Genomic DNA, 17,603 nt, shown 5'->3' on the forward strand with positions numbered 1-17,603 from the left:
TGGCTTTTTTTCTTTTTGTACCGGCTGCTGCTGCTCAACAGGAGACGCAGCGGCCGGACAGCGTTAGTATTGGCGGCTGCGGGTGGCGAGAGGGTTGATGTGCCCGAGGGGAGGGTCGCTGGACATGGGTGGCTGCAGGGGGAGAGGAGGGTTGCTGGACATGGGTGGCTGCAGGGGGAGCAGGGGAGAGAGGAGGGCCGCTACACATGTGTGGCTGCAGGGGCAGATGAGGGTTGGTGGGGAGGGGGTCCTGAGACCAGATGGGTGGCTGCAGGGGGGGCAGGGGAGACAGGAAGGACGCTGCGGGGGGAGGGGGAATTACCTTGCTAGCGCCCGTTTCATTGCCTTCCGAAACGGGCCTTTTATACTAGTAAATACATAAATAAATAACTGTACAATAAGACAATCCTCTTAACTTTTACAGCAGACCCAAAGTAATAGCCCCCTCCCTCCCCAGTGGATGAGGATACCATGCAACCAACAGTTTTATGTTGTCCAAATTCAAATTCCCTTTGTTTTGTCCCCCCCCCCCCCCACTTCTCTCTCCCTCCTCCCTCATCTTTACACAGAACATACTCATATAAAAGGGACCCATGCCCAACTTTGAACACAAGGGACTTAGACCTGCTGAAACCAGGTGCACAAATTGGGCACGTAAACCCAAGTATTCTTTAACACAGTGCCCAAATGTTCAGAACACCCCGACCCACCCTTGCTCCTCCCATGGCCATGTCTCCTTCTGGGATTTTGACACCCTGCGTTATAGAATACCGCGCAGATGCGCAGGCAAATCCTAATTGCTGCCAACTGACGTCAATAATTGATTGCTCGCATCTAATCAGTGTTGGTAACAACTCATTAACCAATTAAGTTGCACAGCCACCACAGTACTGCGTCCATATTTGGGCGACCTTTACGGAATCAGGGGGTACATCTTCCCGAGGGATACATTCCGCAACCTGGTGCAAACTATGGTACTAAGTCATGTAGATTACTGCAACGGAACCTATGCGGGATGTAAAGAACAAATCATAAAGAAACTTCAGACCGCCCAAAACATGGCAGCAAGGCTTATATTTGGAAAAACACGATTCGAAAGCGCCAAACCCCTCTGAGAAAAACTGCACTGGCTCCCTATCAAAGAACGTATTGCATTCAAAATCTGCACACTGGTTCACAAAATTATCTATGGCGAAGCCCTGGGGTATATGACAGACCTCACAGACCTACCAACTAGAAACACAACAAAATCAGCACAAACATACCTGAATCTCCATTACCCAAACTGCAAAGGACTCAAATACAAATCAACTAATGCATCCAGCTTCTCCTATATAAGCACACAACTATGGAACGCATTAACTAAAGCCGTAAATACAACGTATGACCACCTAAAAACTAATCTGTTCAAAATGGCATACCCTACTGACCCTACCAACCCAACCTAAATACCTAAACCCTGCAACACATGCGAAACCAAACAGCGTATGGACAAAACATAACTCCCCCTCCCTATGATCCACTATTGTGTCCTGTACATACAAACCTTATTATACCATTACTCACTTTGTAACCGTTAGACCGGAACTGGCGATCGCCAATACGGTACAATGTAAGCCACATTGAGCCTGCAAATAGGTGGGAAAATGTGGGATACAAATGCAACAAATACATAAAATAAAGATTAAATCTATTATTAAACAATTTATGTGCCTCTGATATTACATAGATGATTCTCAACTGATAAGAGTCTTAAAAAATAACATTGTTCGTTATGCCAAGAATTTATTTGATATTGTTTTTTTTTAATTTATAGAAGTCTTTATTCAACATTGTTAATCAAACATAAGTTTTAACCTTCTTTACATAATATCCATAAGGTATAGTGATTCACTTTCAATCCAGGTCAAACTAATCAAGATAACTAATAACAGTGTTAGCAGATTAACAGTTTCAGATATGGAGCTCGCAGTACTTCAAAGATTTTATGATTTTACATTTACATCTACCCCACCTTTATATCCCTTCCCCCCTCTATCAACTCTAAACCTCCCTCCCCCCTCCCACCCGTCTTCCCTCTTATTTCTTATAACATCCAAAACATATATTATTCTACGCACTTAGCCAAAAAGGGTTCCCAAATTCTCTGCCATTTAGGCAACATTCTTCGTTTTACGGCAGTCAACCGTTCCATTTCACAGGTATAGCGAACCTTGGTTATCCATCTTACCATTGAGGGGACCATAGGGGATTTCCAGCTTTGAGCCAAATTCACCCTTGCCACATTGAGAGTGGCCCGCACCAGGAGCCACTGGTGGGCTTCAAGACCTTCAGGTCGTGCCCCCAGCAAAAAGATCGAGGGATGCCACTGCACAGACCTGCCAATCCATCCCTGAAGGCGTGCTTGAATCCCTCTCCAATAAGCTTGTGCTTTCAGACATTTCCACCAAATGTGCCCTGCAGTTCCCACCTCTCCACAGTTTCGCCAGCACCTAAGTGATATTTGAGCATTCATGTGGTGTAGTCTAGCAGGAGTCAAGTACCATCTGTAAAGCACCTTAACCGCATTTTCTTGTAAGGCCACTGCTAATGATACCTTCCTAATATTCTTTTCCAGAGTCAACCAATTGGCCTTAGGAAGTGTAAATTGTAGTTCTTGCTCCCATCTCTGTCTATGTAATACATGCGGTTTCGAAAGCCGCATTAAGTAATCATATAAAAAGGATATCAGACCCTTCGTACGCTTCGTGTCTACACAAATCTCCTCCATCGGGTGTGTGTCACGTTTTAAGCATATACCATAAACAGGTCCCTTGAGAAAGTGATGAAGCTGCAAGTAGGCATAGTGATCACCGGAGCTAAGTCCATAATCTCTCATCAAGTTCTCAAAAGGGGTCACCCTATCACCCACATGTAACTGCCCTAACAAATCCAGGCCTGCTACAGCCCAGTCACTGAAAGGTCTACTGCCCACACCCGGTTCAAAGGAGGGGTTATCTGCAATTGGGGCTAAGCCTGATAATATCGGTTGACGGTCTGTGAACATAGAGTCCCAATAATGAAACGTAGCCTGGACTGTGGGAGGAAATCTGTCTGTCCTTCCTCTATGTTTACTAGGTAGCCACATTAAATGGTTCAGGGGTCGCGAGCCCACCAAAGCTTGCTCTATAGCCACCCATCTTTTATGGTCCTCCCCTCTAAACCAGTCTATAGCACCTCTCGCCTGGGCCGCCCAATAATACCACGTCAGGTTGGGGACTCCGAGGCCTCCCTCCCTCCTACTCTTGTATAGCAATGTTCGGGGCAATCGTGGTCTTTTATGATTCCAAATGAATCGGATCAAAATATCCTGAAGGCCAGACAGGAAGGATCTACACACCTTCAAAGGCAAGACCTGGAACAGGTATAGCAGCCTGGGCAAGACGTTCATTTTAATTGCTGCAATGCGCCCGAACCAAGACAGTCCCACACCCAACCATCTGTCCAGATCCCTCTGTATCTCCCTCTTAAGGGCTTGGTAGTTATTATCAAACAGAGCGGCTATATTACTAGTGATCTTCACACCCAAGTAACTCAATGCACTCTCCTCCCACTTAAAAGGGAAGGATGTCTTCAAAGTCTCCATTACACTCGAAGGCACCCCAACTGCCATTCCTATAGACTTACTAGCATTAAGTTTATATCCTGAAATTTCAGCGTATTCCCGTATCACTTTCATGAGGTTAGGTAAGGAGATCAGCGGGTTTGTTAATGACAGGAGGACATCGTCAGCAAACAACGCTACTTTATATTCTTGTCCTCCCACCTTCACCCCGGCTATGTCTGGATGTTTTCTAATCGCCTCCGCCAGGGGCTCCATTGCCAGAGCAAAGAGTAGGGGAGACAGCGGGCACCCCTGTCTCGTACCCCTTCCTAGCTGAAACATCGCCGAGTGTCCCCCATTCACCCTCACACAAGCCCGTGGCCCCGTATATAATGCCCTAATCCAAGTTCTATATTGGGTACCTATCCCAGCCCTAGCTAGGACCTTGTCAAGAAACCCCCAGTGGACCCGGTCAAAGGCTTTCTCAGCGTCCAGCCCCAGTAAAACCACCGGGTTAGCCCTCGTCCGAGTTGCATATAAAAGGTCCACTGTTCTCCGGATATTATCCATAGCTTGTCTGTTAGCTACAAAGCCTACCTGATCTGGGTGAATTAAACAAGGCAAGAGCCTCCCCAGCCTAGTGGCCAGGACCTTCGCCAAAATTTTTACGTCCGTATTGAGTATCGATATTGGGCGGTACGAAGAGCATTCAGTTCTATCCTTACCAGGCTTTGGTATTACTGCCACCCATGCCTCCAACATCGTCAATGGCAGTGGAGCTCCCTCTCGCACCGAATTAACGATCAAAGTCAAATAGGGCGCTAGTTGGGTTACAAATGTCTTATAAAATTCGTTTGTAAAACCATCTAGCCCCGGCACTTTCCCCGTTGGCAGATTCTTGATGGCCTGAATAACTTCATCTACTCCCACCGGTCGGTCCAGGTCCAATCTCTGTGTCTCAGAAAGCACATTCAAGCCCCTCGCCTCCAAATATTCATCTATTTTATCAATCTGTACAGCAGCATCCTCTCGATACAATTGTTCATAATATTGTGCAAAACAATCTCTGATTTGTGTGGATTTGTGCACCACCTCACCTCTAGTACCCCTCATCCTTAGTATATTTCGGTCAGATCTCATCTTTCGTAACTTAGTGGCCAATAATCTTCCAGGTTTATTAGCACCTGCATAGTACACCTGGTTAAGCCTTGCATGCACAAATTTCAAACTATCCTCATGCAGATCAGTCACCTCCAGTCTCATAGCCTGCAGCCTCCGATAATCGGCCACCGACCCAGTATCTCTATATTTAAGCTCTAGCTCCCCCAATTTATCCATACATTTAGACAGGCGTTCCTTATGAACTCGAGCTTTTTGACCAGCCTGCTTGAGAAAAAACCCTCTCGCTACTGCTTTAAATGCATCCCAAACTGTACCCAGAGATGGTCCAGAATCTATATTAATGTCAAAATACTCTTTTAGTACTGGGTAAAATCTCCCCACCAGCTCCGGGTCTTGTAATAGAGAATTATTAATCGTCCATCTTCTGTCACGCTGCTCCTCCCTCAATGATGGAATATTGACCCAGACTGGAGCGTGATCTGAAATCGTTATGTGACCTATATTAGCCCCTCCCCCTCCAATCGACAATGCCTTGTCCAAGAAAACATAGTCAATTCTGGAGTAAGAGAGGTGTACTGTTGAGTAAAAGGTGTACTCCCTCCCCCTGGTATTCCCAATTCTCCAGGGATCATATAAACCCATCTCATCGACCAAATAGTTTAAAGCACTAGAATTTTTACGGTCAATCAGAGCAGGAGGAGCTGACCTATCTAAACCTGGCTGCATGGTGGCATTAAAATCACCAGCCACAATCAGTTTACCTTTAGCAAAGGCCTGTAGTTCCTTCCTCAGGCGCATGAAAAACTTATCCTGCCTCTCATTCGGGGCATATACATTAGCCAATGTGCATTCCTCCTGCTCCAACATCACGTGCAATAGCAAAAATCTGCCCTCCTTATCCTTTCTAGAGTGTAAGACTTGTACCTGAGTGTCTTTATGAAACATTATTGCTACACCACGTTTTTTAGAACCAGCCACATCGGAGGCACAGAACACTTGCTGGTATTGTTTAAAATTCAAAAGCCCTTCGTGTCTTCGCTGAAAATGAGTTTCCTGCAGGAAAACAACCCGCGGTCTCATCAAATTCAACTCCCGCATCAGTGCGTGCCTCTTATATGGAGAGTTCAGCCCCTTTATGTTGTATGTGCAAACCCTAAAATCAACCATTTATATTTCGGTACAGTGAACAATAAATTATAACCCCGGGAAGGCTTAATCCTAACTCTAGCTCCCTCTCTCCCCTACTATTCCCTACCCTTACTATCCCCTCCCCCCCATCCATACCCACCCTAACTCCTTCTCCCCTCCTGCCTCCCTCCCTTCCCTTCCCTCTTAACAACCCACCAAGCAGCTCCTTAAGATACTGCTTGGGATTTTGAAGAAGAAACTCCACTAACTGATTTCCAACCTTTTTTTTTTTTTTTTTTTTATACTACAATTTTTTAACCCAAAATAAACGGAACCCCTCAATCCCCTCCTTCTCACGTCCCCCCCTCCACTTATCTTCTCAGATACATATGAAAATCCACTGTCTTATTTCGTATGATAATGTTTAAGTCACTCTCACTCTCCCTTAATCATAAAGTCATCACTTCCCCTGCTGGGGCTTTGAACTCCAGAGCTATCTTTGCACCACACTGTCCAGTTGGTGCTTCTCAGGTCTGGTTTCGTGGTTTCTTTGCTCCTTTTTCAACTCTTTTCCATCTCTGCAGCCGTGCTTTTGTTGCGGGAGCCAACTCCGTCGGCGGACTCTCTGTAGATGTTAATCCCACCTCGTAAAGGCTCTTCCATGCTGCCTCCACAGTGCGACAGCGGAGTTTCTCCCCTTTAATCTCAAAGCAAATTGCAAACGGAAATGCCCATCTGTACAATATTTTTTCCTTAGTTAGGACCTCTATGACCGGCTTCATGTTCCTTCTCAAGGTCAAGGTGTACAGAGAAAGATCCTGGTAGACCGCAACGCGGGCCCCCTTGAATTCAAGGTTGGTGGATTGTCGAGCTTTTTGCCAAATCCTTTCTTTGCAAGCATAGGTGGTAAAACGCACCACAATATCTCGCGGTCTGTTGTCCCTCGCAGGCCCAAGCGCTCTATGAGCTCTGTCCATTTCTATCTCACTGGTATCAAAATCTGGGCCCATCAACTGTGCACATATAGATCGCACCACTGTCTGGACATCTTCCTGGTCTCCATTTTCCTGAACTCCTCGAAAGCGAAGATTTTGCCTGCGCCCCCTGTTTTCAAGGTCATCTAATTTCAAACGCAGATCCTCCGCCTGGTCTGTCAATTTTTGCAAGCGTTTGTCTGTCTCGTCGTGTCTCTCCCCCAGCTCGTCTGCGCGCTCTTCCAAAGCTTCAACCCTCCCCCCCAGCTCCCTCATTTCGGCGCTCAGAGCATCCACATGCTCCAGGATTTCGTCTTTTGACGCAACAATTTCAGCCCTGAGTGCCTCCAAGCATTGAGTCAGTTCCTGTGAGGGAGCCTGAGCGGGGATGGGCTCGCAGCGCACTTCGCGAGGCGAAATCTGGCTAACTTCTGGGAGTCTGCATACCTTGGGGGAGGCGGGGTGCGCTAGGCCTCGATCCGGTTGCTTCGACGACAGACGCTCGCTCTCCCGATGCAGCGCGCCGCTTCTTTTACTCATTTTTCTGGATTCAATTAATTCAGCACCAGTTCGCCTTTCATGCGAATGTTGTGAGAGATTAATTTATAGCGAATAGTGCCTTTTTCGCAGAGGTAGGAACGGAGCTCCGGGACTAAGCAGCCATTCAGTTTCGTGACGTCACTTCCTCTCCTTATTTGATATTGTTAAAATGATAGGTGGAAAACTAGGGACAGGAAGATGGAAAAGGGTGGGGGGGATAGGGGTAAAAATTGGGGATCAGATTTCTTAAAAGATCAGACACAATAAAAAATATTATACAATGATAATGTCTTTGCTTAAAGCCCACCTCTTCAATGCTGCGTTCGGCACCTAACCCTTACCGTTCAGTGAATCCAGACTGCCCCAATTTGACTGCCCCTATTGGACCGACCGTTCACTTGTCTATTAGATTGTAAGCTCTTTGAGCAGGGACTGGCTCTCTTTGTTAAATTGTACAGCGCTGCGTAACCCTAGTAGCGCTCTAGAAATGTTAAGTAGTAGTAATATTGAAATACTGAAATTAAATATGACCAAAACCGAGCTTCTCATTTTCCCCCCCAAACCCACCTCCCCGCTCCCCCCGTTTTCTATTTCTGTTGATGGCTCTCTCATTCTCCCTGTCTCCTCAGCTCGAAACCTTGGGGTCATCTTTGACTCTTCTCTCTCCTTCTCTGCTCATATCCAGCAGACCGCCAAGACCTGTTGTTTCTTTCTTTACAACATCCGTAAAATCCGCCCCTTTCTTTCCGAGCACTCTACCAAAACCCTCATCCACACCCTTGTCACCTCTCGTTTAGACTACTGCAATCTGCTTCTTGCTGGCCTCCCACTTAGTCACCTCTCCCCTCTCCAGTCGGTTCAAAACTCTGCTGCCCGTCTCATCTTCCGCCAGGGTCACTTTACTCATACTACCCCTCTCCTCAAGACCCTTCACTGGCTCCCTATCCGTTTTCGCATCCTGTTCAAACTTCTTCTACTAACCTATAAATGTATTCACTCTGCTGCTCCCCAGTATCTCTCCACACTCGTCCTTCCCTACACCCCTTCCCGTGCACTCCGCTCCATGGATAAATCCTTCTTATCTGTTCCCTTCTCCACTACTGCCAACTCCAGACTTCGCGCCTTCTGTCTCGCTGCACCCTACGCCTGGAATAAACTTCCTGAGCCCCTACGTCTTGCCCCATCCTTGGCCACCTTTAAATCTAGACTGAAAGCCCACCTCTTTAACATTGCTTTTGACTAGTAACCACTTGTAACCACTCGCCTCCACCTACCCTCCTCTCTTCCTTCCCGTTCACATTAATTGATTTGATTTGCTTACTTTATTTATTTTTTGTCTATTAGATTGTAAGCTCTTTGAGCAGGGACTGTCTTTCTTCTATGTTTGTGCAGCGCTGCGTATGCCTTGTAGCGCTATAGAAATGCTAAATAGTAGTAGTAGTAGTATTTTGCCAATTGAAGTCAAATCTAGGAATTCCATAATACATAAGTACAAAACATCAAATTATTTGCAATACAAACCTCCTATATAAAAATGTCTTAAACAAGTTTCAAAATAAAAGACAATTAGACTCCAGTCTTAAAGGAAGAGAGTTCCCATCAATGCTGCCTAATAAAGTCATGTACTAGTATGTACCCCATGAAATCTAACAGTATGAATGGAAAGAATGCCTAATAAAAATGTTTGTCTCCTCGTTCGTAAAGATGCACCCTGCAGTTGCTGGAACTGAGCTTGCATATAAGAAGACAAATCACCACACAAAAATTTAAAGACAAAGATACAAAGTTTAAAATATATCTATCAATCAACTGGCAACCAGTGCAGCTGCACCAAAAGGGGTGTAATAGCTTCAAACATAGAAACTGTGAAAATCAAACTAGAGGCTGCATTCTGCACAAGTTGAATCTTGGCACTCTGAGACTTTGTGCAACCCAGATAAATGATGTTACTATAATCTATCTGAGAACGAACTAATGATTGCAAGAAGAGTAGAAAGACTCAAGATTCAAAGAAACTTTTAACAGCTCTTAATTTCTTTAAAAGACAAAATGACTCAAATACAAATCAACTTACGCATCCAGTTTTTCCTACATCAGCACACAACTATGGAACACACTACCAAAAGACTTGAAAACCATGTACGACCATCTACACTTCAGAAAGACACTTAAGACCCACTTGTTTAAAAAAACATACCTCCCAGATCCAACGTAACTGCCTGATCTCAGCGACACAACAACGCTAAAGTTTGTAATGGCCACCACCAAACCTAATTAGATTGTAAGCTCTGTCGAGCAAGGACTGTCTCTTCATGTTCAAGTGTACAGCGCTGCGTACGTCTAGTAGCACTTTAGAAATGATAAGTAGTAGTGGTAGTCTTTGGAATTCCGGAATCTTGCTGCTCTTTGGGATTCCGCACAGAATCTTGCTACAGTGGAATTCCGGAATCTTGCTACTCTTTGTCCTTATCCCTTATTTGTCCTGTTTGTCTGTCCTAATTAGACTGTAAGCTCTGTCGAGCAAGGACTGTCTCTTCATGTTCAAGTGTACAGCGCTGCGTACGTCTAGTAGCACTTTAGAAATGATAAGTAGTAGTGGTAGTCTTTGGAATTCCGGAATCTTGCTGCTCTTTGGGATTCCGCACAGAATCTTGCTACAGTGGAATTTCGGAATCTTGCTACTCTTTGTCCTTATCCCTTATTTGTCCTGTTTGTCTGTCCTAATTAGACTGTAAGCTCTGTCGAGCAGGGACTGTCTCTTTATGTTCAAGTGTACAGTGCTGCGTACGTCTAGTAGCGCTTTAGAAATTATAAGTAGTAGTAGTAGTAGGCTGATTTTTCATATTAAATAGAATATTAATTATATACCGCCTTTACCCAAGGTGGAAATACAAACAAACATACACAATAAAATACAAAAAAATCAAAACAGTAAAAATCAAAAGCAGCGGCAGTAGGCCAATATTCAAAGCAATTTAAGTAGGAGAGGCTTCTGCCCGTTTAAATCACTTGAGCATTCAAATAGCACAGATATGATGCTAATGCTGTTCCTACCATACAATGAGACATCTTACTATGTAGCCAGAGGCCAAGTACAAATGGGTAGTATAAAGTCAGTGGAAAAAATACAACACTAGCTTCTGCATTTTCATGCTCATATTTAGGCACTGCCCACTTACACCCAGGGGCGTAGCTAGGTGGGGCAATGGGGGCCTGGGCACCCCCAGATTTAGTCCGAGCCCCTGGTTTTGCTGGCGGGGGTACCCAACCTTTGCCAGCCGAAGACTTCCACAGCACCGGTCTCTTCACCTCCCCCCGCTGCACCAAATACCTTTGCTGGCAGGAGTCCCCAACCCCCGCCAGCTGAAGCCTTCTTCAGCGCCACACTCCGGCTTGCAGTCTTCGCTGCCCTGTGCTTCCTTTCTCCTGATGTTGTGCATGTTCTTTTAAGTGAAACTGAGCATGAGGAAGAAAGCACAGTTCAGCGAATGCAGCGTGCTGGAGACCAACGCTGAAGCAGGCTTCGGCTGTGGGGTGCGGCGGAGGGAGCGGTAAGGCGGTGGGGGGAGGTGAGGAGACCCGGTATTTGCAGTTGTGGGGTACGGTGAGGCGGTGGAGGGGGGAGGCGACGCGGCAGGGGGAAGACTAAAATGTGCCCCCCCACCTCAGGCTCTGTCTCCCCTTCCACAGCAAGATCTGGCTTACATCACTGCTTACAGCACATACAGTTACGCCTACGCGCTGCCCCCTTGCACTGACCTAATAAGGGCCAGATTCTGTAACTGGCATTGAAAATCTTGATGCGTCTGATTAACGCACCTAAAGCTAGGTGCGGTATATAGAATAGCGCAGTGGACTGGGGAACACGCTTACATTTAGGCGCAGCTCTTTTAAACTATCTCTAAGCTCAATGTCTCGTTTCCAGATCTATTATGGACTGGCTAAGGCTGTGCTCAAAATTTTTACTAAAAAGCCTCAGTAAAAAGGCCGTAACCCAGCCTTTACCTAACTGTAGCTGCAGAATTTTATGTCAAAAATCCACACCTCATGTATAAATCCACTGAAGCTACTTTACTTCCTCAGGGCAGACTCCAACTTACCGGGCGGCTGTGAAGTAGGATTAACTTTGTGACCTGAATGTAGAGTTTGATGCCAAGACTCTGGTGCTGAAACATGTTGTACACCTGCCAAAACACAAACGGATCCATTACAACATCCATCCTGCATTCCAGAACATGCAAAACCACACGAGCCGAGGCCATCCGTGATGCCTGCCCTTTCTCAACCAAAACTCAATTCACCTAGGGTTACCATATTTGGTCCCCCCAAAAAGAGGACTCATGCCTCGCCCCCCACCACATCCCATCCCCTTTCACAACCCACCCCGCCCCCTTTCACACCCCGCACCACCCCCTTTCACACCCTCGCACTGAGTTAACCAGGCACCTGTCTGAATATCGTCTGGAGATCGGTTAACGTCTGGGTAGGGTTACCATATTTTGTCCCCCAAAAAGGAGGACACATGCCCCGCCCCTTTCACGCTCCGCCCTGTCACATTTTCCCCTCCCCCCTGTCACACACCCCATCACCCCCCCTCCCCCCCTTCCCTTGCTCTACTGCCATGGTGGTCTAGTGACCTCTTCGGGGCAGGAAAGAGCCCCCTCTTTGCTGGCCGGAGCGCTGCCCTGCATCCTGTTGCTGATCTCGGCGCCGATTCAAAATGGCCGCCAAGAGTTGAAGTCTCGTGAGGTCGCTTCAACTCTCGGCGGCCATTTTGAATCAGCGCCGAGATCAGCAACAGGATGCAGTGCAGTGCTCCGGGCAGGAAAGAGGGTGCTCTTTCCTGCCCCGAAGGCGGAAGAAGTCACTAGACCACCAGGGCAGTAGAGTAGTAAGTAAGGAGAGGGGAGGGCCGGAAGGCTAGCATAGGACGGCCCACCTGCCTGTTTGTCCAGAAATCCGGACAAACGGGCAGATTGGCAAAACCCGCCCGGTTGCCCAGACACGTCCTCAAAAAGAGGACATGTCCGGGTAAATCCGGACATACGGTAACCCTAAATTCACCTAACCTCAGGAGTTCGCAGCCAGGGCCTGTAACAGCGTTTCCCAAGTCAGGTTTTCAGGATACCCACAATGAATAGGCATGAAAGAGATTTGCATACAATGGCGGTAAGTCTAGGCAAATCAACCTTATGCATATTCATTGTGGACATCATGAACACCTGACTGGCAAGGGGGTAATCCAGGACCTACTTGGGGAAAATGCCCAAGGCAACCCGAGCTCTCTTTCAGTGATTAGGGAATGACCCTCTTACTGTTGCCAAATCCATGAGTTCTATTATCATTCCCTTGGTTCTGTGGCAGCAGAGAACATCTCTCATTTCCACCTAATTCAGTAAAATCAAGAGAGAATTTTGAGGACTGTGCAGTGTTGCCCCCAGGTACAGCCCCCTGTGTGCCTGCACCTGCAGCCCCATCCTCTTTCAGGGAACAAATAAGTACTATAGAAATTTGTGAGTGCCTCCCACTTAGCCATCTATCCCCCCTTCAATCTGTTCAGAACTCTTCTGCACATCTTATATTTCACCTGAACCGATATACTCATATCACCCCTCTCCTCAAGTCACTTCACTGGCTTCCGATCAGGTACCGCATTCAATTCAAGCTTCTGCTACTAACCTACAAATGTACTCGATCTGCAGCCCCTCCTTACCTCTCTACCCTCATCTCCCCTTACGTTCCTACCTGTAACCTCCGCTCTCAAGACAACTCCCTCCTTTCAGTACCCTTCTCCACCACCGCCAACTCCAGCTCCGCCCTTTCTGCCTCGCCTCACCCCACGCGTGGAACAAACTCCCCGAGCCCATACGCCAGGCCCCCTCCCTGCCCATCTTCAAATCTCTGCTTAAAACCCACCTCTTCAATGTCGCCTTCGACACCTAACCTCTACCCAGGAAATCTAGACTGCCCCAACTTGACATTTCATTCTTTAGATTGTAAGCTCATTTGAGCAGGGACCGTCCTTCTTTATTTTGTACAGCGCTGCGTAACCCTAGTAGCGCTCTAGAAATGTTAAGTAGTTAAGTAGTAGTAGTTCTGCTTGTGAGGGAGAACGGCTAATCTCAAGGTGGTTTCTTTAAATGTTGATGGGATTCACTCCCCTATCAAATGCACTAAAGTATTGCAAGTGTTAAACAGACAGCACGCTGATGTAGCGTTACTACAAGAAACTCATCTGGGAAAAGCTGAGCATCTTAAATTGAAATGAGACTGGGTATGCGATCTGTTCTATGCTGCATATAATGGCAGGCAGAGAGGGGTCTCTATATTAATCCGGAAAACTTTGGCCTTCACCATGTATAAATTGTGCCAAGACCCTGAGGGGTGTTTTGTGGTTGTGGCGGGTCTGCTTCTGGGTGTTAAAGTGGCTTTGTGCAGCGTCTACGCCCCTAATGTTTACATGCATAAATTCTTCACACTCCTGGCGGCTCACTTGGCAACCTTTGATGATTATCCATTAATTATGGAAGGAGATTTTAATATCACTAGTGATCCATTGATAGATTGCAAACCCCCAGAGAAACTCTCGAAAGGCTATGAAAAGAAGAGAGTAAATTTTCTTATCCAGGAATTGGGAGTTGTCTTGTCCACAAGGAAGGTGAGCCCTTAGGTCCCGCAAGGCCCCGAAGGACCTCAAAGGACAGCCGTGCAACCCCAAGTCTTCACCCGCGGCGACCGCCGTTCACCAAGGGTTGAGCCCCCAGCTGCAGGCGGTCAACGGGACTTCTGGAACCACGGGGTTGACGAACTGACCCAGACTGGAACCAGGAGTGAAGAGGGCAGATGAAAATGAAGACGTTCAAGAACAGGCAACAGTTCAGGGCAGGCAGCTAATAGCGTAGTCAGAATCAGGCAAAAAGGGTCAAGGCAGGCGGCTAGCAGAGAAAACCAGGAACAGTCCAAAAGTCAAAACCAGAATTACAAGGAAACCAACTGAGCACAGGAACAAGCGGAGACTGGCCCCGGGAAACAGAACCTGAAGCAATGTCCTATCTCAGGCCCGCTCCTTAAATACTGTCAGCATTCAACCGCCCAGCCCCCGTAGACATAGCCGGCCAATCAGAACCTGGTTATCGATAGAACCCTTCTGATTGGCTCTGTCCGACCTCCCCGGCGGGACCACAGTACTGGCCTCCCAATCTAACTTCTCTGAGGCGGAGCTTCGGGTTCCCGCGCCCGAGAGTGAAGGAGACGCCGGCCATCGCGCCTCGGCACCATTTCCCCTACTGGCGCAAGCACAGCCCCCATAGCCGGCGATCGAGAGTCCGGCAGCCGCGATCGCCGGCCCCCGGCCTCGGCCCCGGACTGGGCGGCCATCACCGGGGCAAGCCCCGGCTCCCCGCCGCGGCCTCAAGAGAGCCGGTCTTCGCCGTGGCGGACGCCGGCTCTTGCTTCCCACGGAGGAGCAGCCGGAGGGAGCGACGGATGTAACAGGAGTGATAGATATTTGGCGTCTGCTCCATATGGATGAACGGGACTATACCTTTTACTCTCATCCCCATGGGGTCCACGCGCGCTTAGATTACATCCTAATACCTCAAACCCTAATCCGGGGGGGTTGACCGTGCAGAAGTGGGGGTGGCGGATGTATCGGATCATGCGTCGGTGTGGATAACTTTGCGGTGGGGGAGGATGCCAGGCGCCCCTCGTTGGCGTATGAACCCTGCTCTTTATCAGGATCGCGACTTTCGTCCAAGGGTGGTTGGACTACTTGGCAGAAAATGATGTCCAGTCTGTTGGACCTCGGGTTTACTGGGAGGCTGCTAAAGCTGTGCTCCAAGGGAAAATAATTGCGGCGAGAATGGGAATTGTGCGATGTAGCAGCTCACCTGAGGGACTCGAGAAGATTATTTATTCAGTCCCCCTCGGAGGCTATGTGCAAGGTTTATTTGAACTCCAAGAGGCAAATGCAGAAGCTCCTTGATGCAAGAGGGCTTTATAGTGTCAAATTATATAAATACTGTTTGCATCAGTGGGCAATAAGACGGGAAAGCTACTTGCCTCCTTGGTGAGGCAGAGGTCGGCAAAGAGTTACATCAGTAAAATTAAGGGGGCGAATGGGGCTTCCCATACAGGCTCACTTGCCATACAGCGAGAATTTCTACTCTACTCTCTACAGCAAAGGCTCTTTTTCTGCTGTACGTTGTGAGGAGTTTTTTTGCCAAATTAGATCTTCCTTCCCTGTCGGCAGCGCAGCTAGATCATCTTAACGCACCCCCGCAGGGTCAAGAGGTGCAGAGGGTCATCAAACAACTAAGATGGCAAAGGCGCCGGGTCCGGATGGCTTGGGCACTGAGCTTTATAAAATCCTGCAGGACCTAATTATTCCTTCCTTCGTTTCTGTGTGCGATGACCTTAGAGAGTCTCAGGTTATGGGTTCCTCCTTAAATCATGTTTATATTACTGTTCTCCCCGAAGCCTGGGAAAGATGTTGAGCTGGTGAGCTCTTACCAGCCAATATCGTTGCTTAACCAGGATGTAACGATCAGTCGTGTTCCTAGGGGGGCTGACACCCGGGGCGGATTGCCGATGCGCCCCGCCCCCCCCGGGTGCAGCGCCCCCCCGGAACAGCGCAACGCCCCCCCCCCCCCACCGGCGAAAGAACCCCCCCCCGGGTGCACGCCGCTGGGGGGGGGGGGTGCCGCGCACCTGCCGGCTCTTCGTTTTCATGCTCCCTCTGCCCCGGAACAGGAAGTAACCTGTTCCGGGGCAAAGGGAGCATCGAAGAGCCGACAGGCACGCGGCACCCCCCCAGCGGCGTGCACCCGGGGCGGACTGCCCCCACCGGCCCCCCCCTTTGGTACGCCACTGGTAACTATATTGGCGGCAATTTTGGCATCTAGGTTAAACAGCTAGTTCATCCAGATCAAGTGGGATTTGTTCTGGGTAGGTTTGCTTCGGCTAACATTTTGAAGGTGAGTCGCATTCTATTTGAAGGAAGTCGGCATGCGGGTGATGCAATCTTAGCTAGTTTGGATGCAGAAAAGGCATTCTGACAAGGTAGCGTGGGAGTACCTATTTTGGGTGTTGCAGTAGTTTGGAATTAGAAGTGCCTTCCTGGATTGCATGAGGGCCTTTTATAGCAACCCCACGGCACAAATCATTGTCAATGATGATCTTACTGAGGTGATATCTCTGGGGGGAGGAACTAGGCAAGGGTGTCCTTGGATCCCCTTGCTGCGTGGATTCGGCAAGACCCTGACTTGAAGGGTGTTACAGTAGGCGGGCATGAATACCGTATAGATTTGTTCGCAGATGATATGCTGTTACTAATTGAAAATGCGTCTCTCGGTTTGCCGCAGATAATGACCATTATCCGAGCATTTGGCTCGTTTTCAGGCCTCTGTATAAACTTTGTAAAGTCTGAGGCCTTACCAATCACTCGCTCATGTACCTGCAGAACATCGCCAGACTTTCCTTTGTCGTGGGCTGGAGAAGGCATTAAGTATCTTGGAGTTTATCTTAGTGCAAACGGTGCATGGGTTTACAGGAAAAATATCATTGAGAAACTGGAAGCTGTAAAACAACTTTGCAGTAGGTAGAAGGATCTCCTGGTGAATTTTTTGGTTCGCGTTTGCACTAGTCAAAACGGTTATTTTGCCTAAACTTATATATCCGTTGCAGATGATCCCGCTTTGGATACATAGGCAGGAAGACAATATGTTTCGTAGTCTAATTGCTTCTTTTATTTGGCATGCCAAGCGCCCTAGAATCTCTTATATCAAGCTGGCTCATAATAGAAGCCGTGATCTGCTGGGTGATTTCCTGAATGGCCCCCGCTGACAACACCACCAGAGCGGGGCCTGCTTGCTGCGTCGCCATCTTGGGGCTCAGAGTCTGCACTTGATTCTTCCCGGATCGCGGAGTCTTCACAGGCATAACCCCTCACCAAAATGATGCAGAACCTTCTAAATAGCACAAAATGCACTACCGATTGTACAGTGTCCGATCAGGTAAGTTTAGAGCCAGTTCGGGGATCTTAAGTCAAGAAAAAAGGAGAGATTTAGAACAGCGGGAGCGAAGCAAGGCTATGAGACGTCTGCTCAGCTAGCGAGCATCACATGACCTACTTAGCTTTTTAAGCTTTTGAGATGTGTTGATTCTTCAACTCTCAAAATGTCTCCATTCCACGGCCTTGGAACGTTTGAAGCTGTATAATTATTAAGTTATCCCTGACAGTCCCTTATATGCATTTA

General features: G+C 47.8%; 1 protein-coding gene across 1 annotated transcript in view; it reads right to left on the reverse strand.

Moving 5' to 3' along the window:
• Nucleotides 1–17,603, reverse strand: part of LOC115459907 (A disintegrin and metalloproteinase with thrombospondin motifs 17-like) — a 393,810-nt gene that overhangs the window by 307,281 nt on the left and 68,926 nt on the right. The window contains exon 6 of the mRNA XM_030189734.1: nucleotides 11,448–11,531. Coding sequence (XP_030045594.1) covers nucleotides 11,448–11,531 — 84 coding nt within the window. The remainder of the gene's footprint in view (nucleotides 1–11,447; nucleotides 11,532–17,603) is intronic.

The sequence above is a fragment of the Microcaecilia unicolor genome, chromosome 1, assembly GCF_901765095.1.
Source record: "Microcaecilia unicolor chromosome 1, aMicUni1.1, whole genome shotgun sequence".
Classification (NCBI taxonomy): Eukaryota; Metazoa; Chordata; class Amphibia; order Gymnophiona; family Siphonopidae; genus Microcaecilia; species Microcaecilia unicolor.